This window comes from Diprion similis, chromosome 1 (assembly GCF_021155765.1).
Source record: "Diprion similis isolate iyDipSimi1 chromosome 1, iyDipSimi1.1, whole genome shotgun sequence".
Lineage (NCBI taxonomy): Eukaryota > Metazoa > Arthropoda > Insecta > Hymenoptera > Diprionidae > Diprion > Diprion similis.
This window is the reverse complement of record NC_060105.1, coordinates 5,875,171-5,894,600: the sequence shown is the minus strand read 5'-3', so window position 1 is coordinate 5,894,600 and position 19,430 is coordinate 5,875,171. Positions and strand designations below refer to the sequence as shown.

Below are 19,430 nucleotides of genomic sequence, written 5' to 3'. Positions count from 1 at the left end.
GGAATTGGAATCGTAAGCAGCAGCAACAACAACAACAACAGCAACAGCAGCCGTCGAGAGAGTCATGTGCGAGGAAATGGTTGGCCCTCTTTAAAACCACCGGAGCAAAACGGCACGCGACACAACCTTTCGATGGTCCCTCGCACTTCGGCCCGTGATGACTACCATACTATACCGACGTGACTCCTCAACCCCTGCATTACATTCATGTCCATCTATTATCCCCACGCATGTTCTACATACCTTCGTCCTTCTGTATGTAGTAGTTCCCTATGGCTCGTATAGACTTCGCTCTCGTTCTCGGTCTCGTTCTCGGTCTCGTTCTCGTTCTCGTTCTACCTGCGCAGATAAAGGACACGTTAGGAATGAGAATTTAGGAAAAAGGAGGAGACATTAACGCCAGAAATGGTCAGCGATGTATTCCCAACGGTCGGATTTAACCACCCAATTGCCAAAAATCGCGTAATGGCGTCATGAAGTGCTTCAATGTTTTTGGGTGTGTAAGGTGAGTATTTTTTACGTCAAGATCCCATTATTACTATAAAGTTTATACTTTCCACGCATTCGTATGGTCTTGAGCCCTCGAAGTTGAAGAATTTTTCATCATTTTCTAAAATGGCGTTACAGAAGAAACTATCATTTTCGTTAATCAGGATGCATTTTTCTTTTTAAAAACACTGAAAATGACTATTTTCACCTGCGAATACGTAATTTTGAGAATTACCAATTCAATGTAATTTAATGTAGTACAGTATAACTGAAGCTTATATTAGAAAAGTAACTCGGTAATTCTTGAAATTGCCTATTCGGACTTAAAAATCTTATTACTTCATATTTTTTTAAAGAAAATTTCAACCCAAAGAAAGTAGTCGATAGTTTGTTTAATGACGTCATTTTAGAAAATGATTAAAAATCCGTCAACATCGAGAACTAAAAATCTGTATGTAAAATAACTTTTTATGGTCATAATCGGATCCCTTCGGCTCAAAAATACTTAAATAACGTGCTTTCGCTGCGAATGAAAATTTTTTCAATTCCTTGAGCTACTTTTCTTCTCTCGCAATTCGAAGCGATAAATTCGAGAAGACTGTAAGTCACGATTTCTACCAGGGATTATTAAATTCGATGGGTTAGCATGGTTGGTGGCAAGGTTTACCCGCCGCACTGACTAGGAAGCTTCTCTTCTTAACACAGAGCGTAATGTACTGTTACAGGCATCGAGAATAGACATATTTAATCTACGTCACATCGGTTTCTCCGTTGTGTAGCGTACATGAAATCGCACGTATATACGCGCAGGAGTATGTATAAAAGTACAGGTTTAGATACGGAATCGCAGGGGGAATTTACTGACAGGTTATCGATTAACCTTCGGCCATATTTCATATTTCACATTCATTACGCTATTCGCATCTTCGTTCCGTAGCGCGCGGGAATAACGCTCACCGATTCGTCATTTTTATTATTGACCATAGAGAGCCGACGGATCGGCGCGAACTAATTGCAAAAAAATTTTCGCACAAGTTTGCAATATTAGTGAAAACTCAAAGTACACGGTGTTGTAAATGTGGTTGGCAAATTGAAGCCTGCGCACGGAATGCGGAAAGCAATGAAGCGCGTCGTATCTAGTTACTCAAAATTGACAGTAACTACCGGAAAAGAGATGAAAATAATGAAAATAATAAAGGATAAACGATACGAGAAAGAGAATAGTTTGTTTTATTGTTTTCTCCCCGCTCCCCCGTAAATTTGATATTCAGGAATTGGAGCGAGGGGCGCCAGGGACGAGGGGCAACCAATTTACGAGTCATTAGCCACGCCTGGGTGGCGGTTAACTGGACCGAAATGGTACTTTGAAATCGATCGGGGTGCAGGAACGCCAACGCCGACCCTTCAAAGGTCGGTTACGGTGCCGAGAGGCTCGTAAACATTTCCACAAGGTATCTCGACACATACCTTATACCTAAGCTCTTGGCTCGCGTTCTTCATTGGGTGCCAGAAAAGTACCCGCTAACCAGAGAGTTTTCTCAGGCCCAAATTTTGATTTTTTTTTTTTTTTTTTTTTTTTTTTTCTTTTCATTTTCTTTCACTTTTTGCTTTTCATTTTTAGTGGAAAAATATATTTTGCCGAGGCAGGTAATATACCTACGTGTAAAGAATTCCACATTTTTTTTATTTTTTTTTTCAAGTCATTTCGTCTATTTCATGCGTTTTAGATTTTTTGAACCACGGGTTTGATTTTTACTTCTCTAAAAAACTGAAAAATCTAATTTTTCAACGAATAGCACCAATCGACTGGCTTCAAATTTTCCCCACGGATTCATTGTTGAAAACCGAAAACCTTGATACCAAGATGGTAGCGAGTAAGCTTTTGGTTTAGAAACTACAAGCAAGCAAAGAAAGTTTAGGGCTGGAATGCCTAATAATTCCACATATTATAGGTACGTATAAGAGCAGCGCGTGCCGGGGTTAGATTTATTTCAGGAAAAGAAAAGCTCTTGCGTACTCTACGTTCAGCTTTCCGTTCTTACCGATTGTAGTGATATTACACCGAAACAATCGGCTTGTTACACCCGAGTGACTAGGCGCTTCGCTGCGTACAGAAATTTTCTGCCTTGAGCAAATCCTCTGCTGTTGTGTAAGTTAATATTTTCTAGCTCCTTTTCGAAGATGAAAATGATGATGACGATGATGACGATGGTGATGATAATAACCATAACAACAATAATAATAAAAATAATATTAATCTGCATGGTCAGAAAAACATAATGCGTCTTTTCCGCCCGCGTGACTTGCACGTTTGATTTTTTCTTTTTTTTTTTTTGTTTTCTTTTTTTTTGTGTCCAACTTCGTTTCTCCGGTCTCCAATTTCCCCGTGAACGCGCCTAGAGAAGGTGTAATTTGCCGTATAGAGCCTGTGTGTGCATTAAATATCTACGAGGGGTAGATTTTGTGAGATAAATGAAAAATGGCTACTTTTTACATAGTAATAATAATAATAACAATAACAATAATAATAATATACGTACGCAGACAACCTGCGTCGTTGCCCTCGACTCGTCGTTCAAAACGAACTGCAGGGCGCGCGTAAATGTAACGGTCAAAACGAGCCTCACCAAGGCTCATTAGAATTTCAAGGGGAGAATTTTATTATTATCCAACACGCGGTGAATTATATGCGGCGGCGTCGGTGGCAGTGTCGAAAAACTCGTTACAAGGACGAATTATTTTGAAAGGATGAAAAAATAAAAAACAACAGAAAAAAAAAACAAACAAAAAACGTCGAGAGAAGATCATATCCGGAGGGAAAAAGACGCTGCATGCCTGCTGCACGCGAATGACAAGAGATCTCGTTTCTGTATCTCGTTGAGAATATCTAATTTCAACAGCAACGTTCAATCATCGGGGATCGATTTCTTCGTCAACTTACCGACGAATTTTCTCAAACAAAACTTAGAAAAACAAAAACAAAAAATTAAAAAAAAAAAGAAAAAAGAAAAAAAATAGTCAGTGTCCGCCAGCTCGCGTGGCCGAGAATTAAACGCGATACACGCTCGTGCAGTTCGCCGGTTAATTAGGGGGGAAAGGGCAGGGAACACGGTTGAGTATGTTAATGGGTCTAATAACGTATCCTGCGGATGAACCTGCCGGGTTTTCGGCGTGTGCCGCAAGCCGTGCGGAACGCTGAGGACGCGCGTGAGCTCCGGCAACGATTCTCCTCCTTTCACAGACACGTATGCATAAGGTGCGTTGTTGGTAAAGGGAAGGCGAAAGGAAAGGAAAGGCAAGGAAAGGAAAGGGAAGGAAGGGAGAGAGGGAGGGCAAAAGGTACAAGGCGCTTGTGTATCTCATCGCTTACTCGCTGCCCCTGCAGGCCCTGCACTTCGGAAGGGCGCCAAACTATCTGTAATTTTGATGAAAATTACCCGTCCGAGATATCGCGCGACATGCGGCAAGGTGGGCTCGTCCGAGTGTGAAGGCAAAATACTGTAATACTTGCACGACGTATGTTATATATTTATACCGTATACAGTTAGCTCAATTTCACAATCATTCGTGAAAATTGAAAATCCTTGTCAATTTCGAACGACGAAACGTGGGGTGGGGAAAAATAAGTCTCGTGTACAGATTTACAGTTTTCATTGACGATCGTCAACGTTCGTTTGTTCGTTGGAGTAGGAAAAGAAAAACGAGAAAAGTAATTTTTATCCAGTTTTATATTAATATATAAAGACGGAAAGAATCTCACTTCAATATTCTAGAATCACTCTAGGAAGTGTAATATAAATATATCTACGGTTCGACTCAACGCGCGGTGGATTTGCTGTAAACAAGATTTGCTCACTTCTATAACACGGTTAAAAGGTAACTCAACTCTCTTGAAGGGAAAAGTTTATTACGAGCACTCGAAATAAATGACTAATATGTATACGATACTTTATTACGGAATTATTAAAGTATGATTTACCCTTACACATTACTCGCAGCAAAAGACTACCGATCAAATATAATACAGCTATAAAGTATACGTTTCTACTGCGTATACAGTAATAGAGTAGAGGAAATAGAGAGTTGATCCTGGGAGTCCTTAGTTCGAAATTTGATTTAAACAATGATCAGCCGTGAGAATTGATACACGAACCGTGAGAAAAAAAGTCGTTGAATTATTTAAATTAGCGATCGCGAGCAGCGAAATGAATATCCATTTGTGTCTTAATGAAAACGAGATATATTGGTATGGCAAAATGTTAAGTTGATTTAAATAGTCCGACTAAACATTTCATCAGACCAACATATCCTGAATTGACGGAAGTTTAAGTTTATTTTGCCGCCCGTGACCGCACGCATTTAGTTGATTCAATGACTTTTTTTACTCTCAGCTTATTGTCAGTTCACCACGGATTCCACGAGCGTCGAGTTGAGGCTGGCAAATTCCATCTGGCAATCATAGGTATAGAAGCGTTACATTGACATCCAGTCAAGTAGCGTGTGAAGAAGGAAGAGAAGAAAAAGGAGGAGGAGGAGGAGGAGGAGGAGGAGGAGGAGGAGGAGGAGGAGGCGAAGGTCACGGTCGAGATTTTTCAAGCAAGCGCAAATTTCCAACTCGTTACGCGTTAGCCGAAGAGATGAGGATCTTCAATGGCGTAAAATCGTGCACCTCTAGCACACAAACGCGGTTCAATGAAACGGTGTAAATGAGGCATAAATTAGTCCCGTCGCCATTTTCTCCTCTCTCTCCTTCTCTCTCGCTTTATCTATCCCGTCCCGCGGCTCCGGGCAGGATGACGAGGCAGGTGCCAGAGAGTCACTTCCTAGGTGGTGCACCATGTGGTTTGCCGTTACGTAGGATACTCTTCCAGTCCGTGCCTCTGATAGCTTTCAGCCCAGTATTCCAAGCTGGGGAACCGTTTCGTAAAAACAAACGAATCGCCCGAGTGTATATACAATGACTGAAGGGTAGGTAATTGATCGGATACCGTAGTGAGTAGCGACCTGAAACACTTCGTTCTCCGCCTCGTCGAGGGATCGAGATAGGAATGAAATCAAGCTCGTCATTCTCGGGAATGACATGCATCGGCGATCTGAACTTGGCAAGAATTAAGTAGAGCAAATATAAGAAAGTTGGCTCAAGTGTGTAACGTTAACTTAACGACACCATAAGAAGAAAAATCATCACTTTACAATATCCAAACGACTTTCAAAGAGTTGGCATTTCAAAATACATGTGAATGTATTAAATTTCAGACGATCCAAAATATGCGAAGTAATGATGTTACAGTATCGTTACTACCTTAATTTTGAAAAATAGAAGAGCAGCTCAGTGTGGACTTCTGCAAACTTACGTAGTCTAGTCCATCGGACACTATTTGATTTATTTTAAAAAAGTCAACCGCCATATTGAAAGTGCACAGTGCCGGATTACGGATTAGATGGACGAACGGAGGAGACGATGGACCTAATGCGGACTACGAGCTCTGGTGCCGGCGCAAGTTCATCACCGTAATGAATTGAATAACGAATATCATTACGCTGCACACCCGTACGCACAAATCAGGAATTTACATACGAGTTATTAGCAATGTTTTTGCACACATTTACAAGGTTTGCTCGAGGCGAGGAGGTGTCGTCGCGCTTTTACGAGTAGAGTCCCTGCTTTCGAGAAGCTCGGACGGGGTTTAACGACGATCTCAGTTATCATCAAGAGACTCGTACAGCCTTAGGGCATCCTTTGGAATAAATAACCTTTCTTTTATAACTATGGTTTCTTTTCTTTTGTCTAGAGTCAGGACGGAGGAGACATTTCTTGCATACCTATAAAGAATTACTCGAATGATAAGATGAGGATTATGCGCAAGCTCTGCATACCTCGAGTATGAAAAGGAAACCATTTTCCGCAACTCTTGACGAGGATATATTAAGGGACTTATTAAAATTGCTAGAAGCTGACCTCTGGAGTTGGATCGTTGTAGCGTACAGCTTGAAAAATCGTCGGGAGATTTATGACCGAGGAAACCCTCAATTAAAATCACACCCGGGGTGTTCTAATTGGCGGTTACGATACAGGCTCGACCTTCGTAACTTCGGTATTTTGCTGAAGTCAAATGGAGTAAATTTGCTAATTTTTTTCTTCCGTATATATAACTCCTAATTACGACACGCCGGCGCTAAATGCCGCGTGGCGTGGGTCCAGCAAACGAGATCTTCGAGATCTCTACATCTGTTGACGAGGCTCGCACGCCTTGAAATTCATTTCTGCATGTCTGTCTCTCTGTCTTTCGGAAAAGTTTGAACCGAATTTTTTCCGCAAATGAAAATAAAGGCCTTCAATTTCCTTCCGATGTGAATTAAGGTGAGTTTACCAGTTATTGACCTTTTTCTATGGTATCCCTTTGATCCTTAATAGTTCTAAAATTAAAACAAAAAAGATTGAATTTGTAGCGTCTAACCCTTTAGCAATTGGTTCTAGTCATCAATAAATTCACAATTTGTGTCGTCAATTTATAATTTTTAAAATTGAAAGAGTCAATAATTGGGTCTAAACGTGTCAATAACTGGAACACTTACTTTACCCATCTCAGTGTCAAAGCTATAGTCCGAGTGCAGCTAATTCCTGAATTAATTGTTCACTCGTGTTTCGTTGGCAAAAATAAAACCCGGCCCAAACCCGGAGTCGAAAAGCAATTCTAACCCGGAGGCGTTTCCTATTTTGAGTAAAATGTGAGCACGTGCAGCAGGTCGAAGCAAAAGATACCGCAGCTCCAAACTCGTTATCCTCTGCGAAATTTCGCTAAATGAGTCTCGACCCTCCTCGATCCCGCCTCCGCAGAAGAGAAAGAAAGAGAGAGAGAGAAACGGTGCTTGAAAGAAAAATGACAAAGGTCTGTTTCAAGTTGAGTAGAACTTTCATCGGTGGGACAACGACGAGATCGGTTAGAGCTGTTGCGCGAAGGAATTCGACGTAAAGATCAATTATTATTAGGCAGGTTAATATGTTAGATCGACTTGTTGAAAAGAAAAAAATTGGATAGAAAGAACGCTTTTCATGAGAACGAATCTCGCCTATTCAGATTCGGCTTCAACTGTTAATCTCAGACGCAAAATCTTCTGGAGGATCTGGTTATTCCCTTTATACCGATGATGTTCTGCGGCGTGTGAAACTGGCGCGCTAATATTGATAGATCGGTATATAATAGTTCTAATTGTAAACTGCGAATGACGTGCGGATGTTTGGGAATGTTGTTTGGTAAAAAAATAGCCACCCCGCGGACCAGCGGCGTGTTGTTAATGGAGAGGATCTACAACTGGAAAGGATGTGCAAAGTTTGCGAATCGAATGTTGTGTACGCGAAATAGTACCCGGAGTTTTTACCAGATGATGATAATATCGACGCGCGTCGAAAATTCATCTATCTTACGATAATCCATTGACGGGGTGTCGAGCGTCAATGACGTATCAAAATCCCTATCATTTTCCTGTTTCCCAGACGAAAATAGACATTTTCCAGAACTCGTTGCAACCTAAATTTACTAACAAACTCGATTTTTGCATGAAAATTAGTTCAAAATTGGACATCAGATGCCCCCGTCGTAAGTTAAGATAGTCCAATTTTTCTTAAACTCAACTTGTATCAAATATATATATCAACAAACATTCTTCGAAGCATTGAAGGTAGGAACATCGATCTGAGAGTATTAACTGTTTCTATCACTTGCTTATATTTTTCCCATCCTCCAATCAATTTGCACAGCAAATTGCTTTGACCGGATTTTACCTGTAGTCCCAAAAGGATATCTCAAATTTCATTATTATACGTAAAACGGTGGCGAATGAAATGGAAAAGCAAATGTGACATTGCCGTAAAAAAAGGTCGCCTTCAAGATCAGCGCGTGACCACTTCATCTTAAACGTTTTGTACCGTTGGTGTCTGTTTGTGGAGCAAAACAACTAAGAATAGCGACTGTCAGTTATTACACGGTCACACGACGAAGATTCTAATTGGATTCTGCAAACATTGTAGCTTCTCTCATATCTGTAACCCATCGAGCAGCACGATACGCACAATTGTCATATATATAGCAGTCTAATAAAATTACGAGACATATCAAATCGCACATTCCGAGATTCGAGAGTAAAAAAATTGGTCTAACAAGAAATTCTGTTCACCGGTTCAAACTGACGGTTGATTTTCCGTTTGTCAGAGCTTCTGTTGACTGCTATCAAGTGCTGTTGAAATAGACATTTAAATGCGGTGAAAAACTGAACGGCAAACAATTCGTGGAAGTATCTCACCCGCCGAGCATAGCAGACAACACTGCGACATTCGATAGTGTTGTTACGTAAATTCGTAAGTAAATAATCTAAGCTGCATCAAATCCGATGCACTAATGGTACTTACGGCAAAAATTCCCACGTGGAACGATCGAGCTATTGACACGGCAGCGACGAGTTGCGAATAAATGGAAAGAAAAAGCAACTCGGTATTCCCATGATGAAATCTGAGAAAACAAGGTGAAACAACGCGCAAACCAATCAGAAAAAATATCCAAAGTCACGTCGTACAGACTTGATTGATTTTTTTTTTCAACATTATTACTTTTACAATAAAATATATATACTGAGAAAAAAGTTTTTCCCATGTTATTTCCATAATAAACTTCGACAACAAAGCGGACTATCTTAAAGTTGAGGTAAAAATCTGAAAATATTAGGTAATTATTTTTTAAGTATCTGAAGTCGATTTGGGGAATGGGGTGGCAAAAATTTGTTAACACCCTAAATAAGGAGCAGCCTCGTAGCTTACGAGCTGCAAATAGAGCCGAAAACTTGTTGCTACCACCAAAGACTCTCGACCCCCGCCCAACGGCGTCGAGTCCGGGTCGTATAGCTACTTTACGAGATTTTAAATACCTTCGGTCAGCCGAGAGACCCAAACTCTAAACTATCTCGACAAATTTGACTGCTTTACGAGCCCTCGGCTCACCTAACACCCTTTCACCGTAGTATATAGAATATTTATAGTCGGCGCGTGCGGTCGAGGAGGAGGAGGAGGAAGAGGAGGAGGAGGAGGAGGGCATTTTGTCCCCAAACGATTTTCTTTATACCTGCAGCAGAGAGGACCTCGATTTAAGGATCGCCGCTTCTCTTTCCCTTCACGTTCTTTATTCGAACCGTCTTCTCCAGCGCTTCTCCCTCGATCTTTTTTCAATAAAAAATTTACAATCAACAATTTTCAACGTTTATTGTTTGTCATCGTCATTCAACAGAGAGCAATTTTTCTACTACAGCAAATACTTTTTTATCGTCAACATATGTGTACGGATATATATATTGGACCGGTCGTTCAAAAAAAATATTTATGCTCCAGGTGGAAAATCTCAAGTTAACGTAGAAAAAAGAAGATCCTCAAAGTTTTGATGCTCTATCTCACTGTCAAGGGGTGCCGGTAATATTTCTTTAGTATAATAAAATCTCATTTGTTTCAGACCTGGATCTTTTTGAATTTTATAACATTTCCAAAGAAAAAAAAAAATCAAACGGTAGACAAAATAAAACTAGAATTGGAAGTACTTATTACTTAAACATTTTCAATTTTTCACAATGAAATATTCAACATGGCGTCGAAAAAAAGATGTAGTCCAGAAATTAGTCTACAAAAATTTGTTTAAGACTGTTTTTTAAATTACCAGCACGCCTTAATAGCGAGATAGAGCATTGAAACTTTGAGGATCTTCCTTTTTCAAGGATAACACAAGCTTTTTCAACTTGGAGCATGCATATTTTTTGAACGCATTTAGCAAAATGTAATCAAAAAATTTCTTAAAAAATTTTGAGTCATGGGTTAACCAAGCAGATTACCAATAACCCTGCACGATTCGAGGCTTGTAAATTGAAGGAAAAGAATATAGCGCGAGATATCTTGTCTTCTAGCTACAAGTACGTACAGAAATTGAAATTTAGAATCTTTGAGCCACGCCCGTTGCAGCGATTAAATTAAGAAGCTCGTCAGCGGTTTCCTGCCCTTCGCCGCGTGATCGTCTCGGCCAAGAGTTCGGTCCTCCATCTTGGCCGGTCGGATCCGATTTCGCGCAACGGTCGAGTTGGCATTCTAAACAAGCCGGTGTATACCCGAAGCCTGACAGAGTCGGCTGCAGGCAGGACCATTGACTCTTTCGCCCCCAGCAAAGGAGGCGTGGTTCTTACAGCGGCTTCTACAAAGGCGCCAAGAAGCCAGCCACAGCTTTTCCCCCTTCCCGTGAGTCGAAACCCCCACCCCAAGATCTGAAGAAAACCGGGCAACGTGGTCCAGCTTTCGATCATCAGGTAAACTCGGTCTCAGTTTACGCAACGCTCCCATCCGAGCAGGACGCGCGTAAAAGACGATCGACGTTAAACGACGAACGACTGACGATCCCGTCACTCGATCTGGTCCCAAAACACTCTGCCCTAAATAAAGCCGACATATAATATCGGCTCGCTAGAACCTGGTGACGAAAAGCGCGTTTGAATTCTTCTCCCTGGTGCTTACGAGTAAATGATCGGTAAACGAAACGGCGCGAATCGAAACTCGCGTATTATGATCTGACGTTGAAAGCGTAAGTGTCAGCAGCAGCAGAAGCAGCAGCAACAGCAGCAGCAAGTAAAGACCGGTAGGCACAAGCCAACGATTGTCGAGGACGATATGAACACCTACGCGAGGCTGCAGCGCTACGAGATGATCGATTCCGAGGGTTACGGTTCGGCCAGCAGCCCCGAATCAACGAATCCGCGAAGTTGTTGGCCGGCCCCGGAATCCCTGGTGCTTGGTTACCCGCAGCCACCGAGGTCCAGAGGAAGCAGCTGCGACAGCATCAGTTCGGTCGACAGTCAGCATAACAACGATTACCAAGAGCTGACCGCCTTTACGGTTGGCGATAATTTCCCGGTTAATCCGTCGCTGTGCGGTGCTGCGAATTTCGAGGCGAACTGCGCGAGCAGCCTCGCCGAGATCAGTTTGTACAAGGGTTACAATACCGATCGTCAGAACGATTACTGCAAAGAAATCGGCAACGGTAAATCCGAAAATCAAAGTCAGCAGCAGCAGCAGCAGAATTTTCAAGAAAACAGCGCCGGCTTTTCGTCCCAAAGAAATTTCCCCGGTTGCGGTGAAGTTCAGTACCAACAAAAATCGGCGGATAGCGTTTACCTGACTCTCGACGGTATCTACAACAACAACAATAACAACAATAACAACAACAACGCTGGAAGAACAGTGACAACCGCGTCACCCTACACCGAAGGTACAATCAAATGTGCGGGGGAACAGTTTTCGCAAAAAATCGGTACCGCGCTTTACGGAAGCAATTTCGGACGAAGTTCAAACGTCTTATACGCCGGCGTAGAGACTCGCGTTCACGATCAGATCCAGTGCGTGGAGTTGAACAATCCGAGCTCGAAGACATCGGACATCGAAGGTGTTCAAGTGCCGATGAAAATCGGCGATCATCGTCATCGTCATCAAACTCACCATCACAACCACAATCGCCTTCGTAATCATCACCCGCACGAGCAGTTCTCAACGACGAGATACGAGGAGGGTGATTTTCGCATAGAATTCGAGGACGACGAGCTTATTAACGAGAAGGACAATTTGCATAAACTAAAATCCGGCGCGCCGGGAGTCGAGGTGTTGAAAAAACGTCGTCTAGCCGCGAACGCTAGGGAGAGGAGGAGGATGAACAGTCTGAACGACGCCTTTGACAGACTTAGGGACGTTGTGCCCAGCCTGGGTAACGACAGGAAACTCAGCAAGTTCGAAACACTGCAAATGGCTCAGACCTACATATCAGCCCTCTACGAATTACTTCAGCGCGAATAGACACGTTGAATTTATAATTCTTCTAACAAGAGTAACGTTCCTTGAACGAGTCAATTATTTTCACGAGTTGAAAAATTTCTCAACACGCACGCACTGCGTCCAAAACAAAATAATTATAATAATAGTAATAATAATGATAATATTAACAATAGTAATAACAATAATGACGAGAATAATAATGAATCAGCATACTTTCGAACTGATATTTGAAAGAGTGAAAAAGAAAAAATGAAAAACGAAAAAAAAAATATATATATTTTTGTAACGGATATTTGTATATATATATATGTATATATATATTATTGTATAGAACGGTAATTTGAACAATTTTGTAAATATAGACCACACTGACGGCGCCTGTAAGTTATTGTGTAGGTAATTTTTGTAAATATAACAATAACAATAACAGTAGTAACAATACAAACGTACGCGGACCAGAAATTTGGTAAAATGTTTGGTCAAAAATAGTATTCGTTAAAAGTAGTTAAAAGTATTTGTTAAACAAGGGAAGTAAAAAAATCGACAAAGTGGAGGTTTGACGAATCGAGAAAGTGTTAAATGATCGCGTATAAAGAGCACAATTTGAATACATAAGACGATTTAAAATGAAATCTAGCACCGAGCGATACGGTAGTACTAGTAGTAGTAGTAGTAGTAGTAGAAGTATTAGTAGTATTAGTAGTATTTCTATTGTAATTACGCATTAGATACATGGGTGAAAAAAAAAGAACTCGTCAAAGAAGAGGGAAAAAAAAATGTAAAACAAAATCAAGAAAAATGAAAAAACGTATTTGCAAATGAAGCCGACGACTTCTACTTAGCAGTCAATCACAATTAAATACAATTTTGCAGGCTGTGGGGCCGGCGGTAATGGGGCAAAAAGAGAGCAAATTGAAATCTTCTAGCTGACAGAATGATAAATGCGAACCGAGGTTGCACACTTGAGGTTGGCGCGCGCGGCGCGGCGCTGAGTGTCGTATGAAAATGCAAAAAGCTCTTCCAGCCGAACGCGATCCATTATACATATATACATATATATATATATGTATATATAAGGTTTCTGCATACACTGCAATTTATTGCCAATTGTGCGGACGAGGATAAAGGATGAACGGATTCGATGAAAAGCGATCTGCCAGTTCAGCAATTCATCCCGGTGGGACGTTAATTCGAGTATATTTATATATATATACTTAAAAGAGCTCGATCGGAGAGTCCAGATCTGAAAACAACGCCGTGCTAATAATCGATAGAAATTTTTCACCCCGCCGGTCGGCCCCCGTAAGAGCGATTCGAATACAAGAAGCGAATTTTAATACCGGTCTGCTTTTTGCCGGTCAATTCGTTGCAGACGCCTTGATCGAACGGCGGTCGTGGCTGCCAACCGACGTCTTTATCTCCACCGCGGATGAGAAGTAGGCCTCTCTTTATGGACTACACGTCGTTGAATTTCATCCACTTTGTCGTAACGCGGGAATGCACATTTGTCTCCGGTTATACCTTGACGAAATATTAAACATAAGCAATCGGGCGCCGCGCGATGAAAGCGGGTCAAGTAATAAAAATCTTTCATGCCTTTACTGTACTGCAAACGCATGTTATGAGACGAAAAGGAATTAAAGAGGAGAGAGGGAGAAGAAAGAAAGAGAAGAAATTTCTCTTTTTTTTTTCTTTTTTTTTCTCTCGCTTTTTACAAATCATTAACAATTTATCGCCAAGTACCTTAATTTGTAAATATCTACTATTTTTATACAACATATTATTATAATACTCGCATAAGTCTAGTAGCCCTGTAATTAGTAAGTATAATAAACGAACGAGCGTCTGTCTCTTATATTTTATATATATAACTATACATACCGCAATTAGTGATATATATACATACCTACACGTCGATATGTTATATATACAAAAACGAATTCCCACCAATTATGTTCCTTCATTGAGACCAAATGTATTTAAGCAAGTGCAATGTTAATAAAAAAAAAAAAAATTTCTTTAAACTTTGAAAGAATCGTATACTTATAACAGACTGTTTCTTCATCATGTATCATAAAATTTATTTACCCTTAATATTATACATGTACAGTGTACATCGATTGTCGTCGTCGAATAATTCTTCATCTACATATCTTTTCGATTTACTTCACCTCAAATAGTTGAAAAAAAAAAAAAACAAACAAAAAAGAAACCACCACCAAAGTTTTGATCAAATGATTATTTCCCTGAATTTTCTTTTCTTTTTTTTTTTTCTTCTTTCTTCGAACTAATCGTACCTCAAAATTCAAGCCAATCAATATACATATATGTATATAATATTTTACTTGCTAGTAGTTTCGGTCGAACAATGTTTTGTTCAAAAAAAAAAAAAATATATAAAAAAAAAAAAGATTGAAAGAAAGACCAGCAATGTTCTCGATCCAAACCGACGCGACGTCGCAGCAGCATATAATTGGTATCTTACTCGAATGTCGGATAAATCGATAGTTGGTCGTACAGTTTGATATAATGGCTGATAGCGGCTTGTACAAAGCCAGATTCCGCCGGACAAATTGATACGAAGCTTCTACGACTCGATTGCTGATATCTTTTTAGTCGAAGAAGCTCGGAGTTGAGGCTCTCCGGCATAACTCTACAAGTCTCTCTCTCTCTCTCTCTCTCTCCTTCACTCGGCCCGTTCCTGTAACCTAGCGATTAGTCCGCCTCCCCAATTCTCGAATTCCGAATCTTGCGCCATATCGCATCGGCCAATTTTTCAATATCAGGAAAAACAAGAGGTTCGATTCATCGACTTTTACGAGCCTAATATTACTCACTTCCCTCGTGTTAATTACCAAATCCGATGCAAAAATTAATATCGGATCATTGAATGTACTTGAAGATTTGAATATAATTTATCATCAGCTTGAACACATAAAAGATCGTTAATATTTCTAACGATGAATAAATTCTAAGCTACCGAACAATCATACAGAAAATCTATAATATATTGAATAAAAAAGAATCGGTTTTCCATATACGCGGTGGAGCAAAATCGATCTCGATGCGGGATGAAATGAGCTTCGAATACCAACGAAACATCCTCTGCATCAACCGCGTATTTCGCGTGACAAATTGAAAAACGCGAAGATGACAGAGAAATACTTGTGTTATGTGGATGGAAGGTACTCTCTAGCCTCAGGTATAAGGCTGCGCTCTTTCCACACCGAGTTCACAGAGCTCACTGCCATGCTGGAATGTCCTGAATACCGCGCTGCTGGGCTAACACATCCTCCGCACTACGGTAGGATGCTCATCATTGCGCGAGCGCAGGATCAACCCTTGCAGCTCGACGGATAATTAATTGATCGTTGGATAAAGCCAAGCCGATCAGCTTTAGACGTAACAATTATTTATACATTCAAATAACTAATTGATTCTCTAACGGAAATGTAAATCATGCGAGTGCAGTAAGGGTGAAGCTTTTCGAATGACTGAATCGATCGAAGGGGTTGAGAGCCACTTGGTGGTTAAATAACGTCAATTTGACGGACACTCATCGTCTCTGTCTAATTCATTCGGCGCGTCCCGTCATACACTCGGGATTTTAGCAATGTCACTGTATAACCGTTCGCAACGCTCTCTCAAGTCCCAGAGAAAACACATGTATATGTATATAGGTGATTATGTACCGTATATCGTATAGAGTGTAGTTGTATTGATTGAAGTTCAAGCGTGTAGTAAATCCTTCAAGCGATGCGGAAGTCGGTTCCGCAATCAGCGGTAAAGACAAACAAAACAGCTGAAAGCTGAGTCGTGAAAATCTAGAAGATGAAAAATGCGAGAGGGACTAAACAGATATCATATCATCGTATAACCTTTACGTGTACGATAACGTAGACCGAAAAAAATTATTCCTCCGATGCCCAGCAGTTTGTATTCCATTTTTGTATCGATACTCTAGCTATGTTCACTTCGTTCGTAGCTCGCAAGAGACGGCAGATCATTTTCCGTTTTATCCTGCAGCTTGCAGACTCAACGGATAAAAAAAATGTAAAAATAATTACTATAAATCCCGCTGACTGTAAGTACGAATTTCTAGTGCAAGACGCAGGTAACTGTGGAAGTGAAAAGTGGAGAAATACAAGTATATGAAGAAAGATGAGCAATTGAAATTCTTCTTCTCTTCTCTCTACGTGTAATTTCGTTTATATGACTAAAAATAATTAAAGAGTTGTAAAATTGACAGTATAATTGTATAATTCACGAGGGCTATGTTGGTTGTGTAATGTGTATGCATATATGCATAGGTATACGAGTATGTATCTTCAGGCACGAAATACTTCACAAGGGGTGTGTAGTTAACGTAAGCGTTAAAGTTTAGAAATACACGGGAGCAGGTATACAAGCGCCTCGTAGCGAAAGGTCTCAGCTGCACTGGTAAGTAAGGGGTACAGGATAATAAAGTCCTTAGATCTTATACGGAGCTGACTTGAAGAAGAAGAAGAAGAAGGAGGAGGAGGAGGAGGAGGAGGAGGAGGAGAAGACGAAGAAACGTGAAACGACACACGAATCAGCGACACTGAACTCTGCAGACAGTATAAGGTATAACGCCCCGAGATTTAAGACAATTGTTTTCGGGGCACAATTTTCTTCCCCTTCCCCTTCATCTTCGTCTTCTTTGCTCCCAGTTGCAGTTCCATAGAAATTCCTCCGCAGACCCGAAAAATGCCCAGAGGTGAGGCCTCACTCGAGGCTTCGGTACCGGAGGCCGAATTGGGCGTCATTTCAACGGACACTGACCATTGGCCCAATTTGAAATTTTGCCCGAGGATCCGACGCCGATACCACGCGTACAAACGCAAACACACATCAATATACCATACATAAACACACGTATAATCGTGTCCTTCGTGACTCGCGCCGAAAATGTCTTCCGAGAATTATCCTCGTCTCTTTTCGAGGGTCCTGACCTGTCTAGAAAAATTATTACCGTTCCATTTTTTTTGGTTGTTTGTTTTTTTTTTCTTTCTAATTCTATTTTTTATTTTTTTATTTTGTTTTTCATCCATCCAAATCCTTTACTGCTATACCTACCATAGAGTTATATTATTCGCATATCTACTTAGGAACTCGAACGATTAATTTCTGTCCAATTAATATACCCCTGGATTACTATGTGTATGTACGTATATATAATCAGTCTGCACAAGGCTATAAAAAATTTTTGTCATATCTTATTCGGTTCAATTTTATGATTGTTAAAAAATCTGAGGAAGTCGTCGTTTCGTGAATCCTCCTTAGCTGCATTCGTGGGTCAAGGATCTATATAAGGAGCGACTAAACGATCGGTTATTCGAAAGTATGGTTCGTTCGTTTGTACGTGAATGGCGGTGCAAATTGTGCGCAGCCAGGCAGGCAGGCAGGCAGGCAGGCAGGCAGGCGGGCACGGCGGTAAGTATTAGAAACTGGCACGGGCTTCGATTTCGCCGGGGGCTTAGAATTCTGTCTCGTGCCACACGAACGACGAAACTGCGGAGCGGCGAGGCTGGTCAGTCCGGCTCCGTCTTCCTCCCCTCGGTTCTCCCTATTATTTCCTTATTTCTCTCTTTCTCCCCTTCTTCCTTACTTACCGTCGGCTAACCCGATCCCCGGCGCTTGACCAAACCAACGAACAATCAGGAGGCAGGCGAATAGTGAAAAGTAGGTATATGGATGAGAGAGGCGAGGTGGAATCGAACCAGGAATTACCGATTAATCAAGCATCGCGATCCGTTACTGTTTGCGAAATAAACGTGACATTGTTTGCTTCGTGATGCATAACTGTCACAGCTGATAGAAACGTCGAAGTATAGAATCTGGTAAAACGCGATAATCTGATAAAACTCAGGGTAACATTCTAAAATGTAGCACAAAGTAAAAAAACCTATAATTATAGAAATTCTTACGATTCTGCATATTGTATAATTTATGTATTAGGGTGGCGCAAAAAAAACGACTATTTTTTTTTTTTTCTGAGTCTCGTGTGACAAAATATTAGTTTTTTATGTTTTAAAAGCCCACTCCAAAGGACAGTTCAAAAAAAAATTTTTAAGAGGTCGCTCCACTTTTTTTAAAACCTCAGAAATCGTCAAAAATCGATTTTTTTATTTATTTTTTTCTAGTTACGGTATAATTTTATAGACAAAAAAAATAAGTTTTCGAAAGTTTCAGTTCAAAATTTGAATTTTGAAAGGTCGCTCATAATTTTTTTTCAATTTTTTGATACATTTCTTTGGATCTTTTCGATTGACCTTTTAATATTCATATTAAAATTTCATAAATTTTTTTTCTTCAATTTAGTAAGAAAGAATCGATAACAATACACCACGACATGAATTAAAAATCAAACAAAATACTGAAAATATAATTTTTTTAATTTAATTTTTTGACGATTTTTGACATTTTAAAAAATTTGGAGCGACCTCTTAAAAATTTTTTTTTCGAGCTGTCCTATGCAGTGGGCTCTTAAAACATCAAAAACTAACATTTTGTCACACGAGACTCGAAAAAAAAAAAAAAAAATAGTCGGTTTTTTTGCGCCACCCTAATATATTATATAAAATTAATTTTCGTCAAGCTGATTGAACAGTCACCGTTGACAGATTTCGAAAGAAGCTGCGACGCGATCCCGACGATTCGCCCCATTCATATATACACGTATATAGTAGGTACACGAAGTACATCGATACGCGAACGCCTCTGCAACGAAATCCTCCAAGGAAACTCGTTCAAGCGGCGATATATCAATCCGGCCCACGCGCATTTGGCACGCATGGGGTATACGTAGGTATAACCTACCCGGCAAATCTCTTCACTAACGCCGTTCTTCTTCTCGTTCGTTGTGGGAGTCGAGGAGTTATCGACTCGCCAGCAACGCCCAGACCTGCCTCAACCCCGATACTCAAGGCGAGACTCGCCTACCTCCACCGACATCGCAACGAGCTAGTCTCGATCATGCAAATCCCGAAACACATCGACTCTCCTCTCACACTAGCCGCGACGTGCGATGGAAAAAAGTTGAACATTTAAAACGGAAACATTAACTCGAAATGCC

The 19,430-nt window shown here is 40.6% G+C and overlaps 1 protein-coding gene across 1 annotated transcript; it reads left to right on the top strand.

Moving 5' to 3' along the window:
• Positions 1 to 11,165: 11,165 nt before the first annotated feature.
• LOC124404453 lies at positions 11,166 to 12,389 on the top strand. Its single transcript, XM_046878584.1, has one exon. The coding sequence runs from the start codon at positions 11,180 to 11,182 to the stop codon at positions 12,353 to 12,355; it is 1,176 nt and encodes a 391-aa protein (XP_046734540.1). The 5' UTR covers positions 11,166 to 11,179; the 3' UTR covers positions 12,356 to 12,389.
• The last annotated feature ends 7,041 nt before the right edge of the window (positions 12,390 to 19,430 follow it).

Excerpts from the sequence above, each read along its gene's own strand:
- LOC124404453 (XM_046878584.1), top strand. The coding sequence starts at position 11,180 with ATGAACACCTACGCGAGGCTGCAGCGCTACGAGATGATCGATTCCGAG.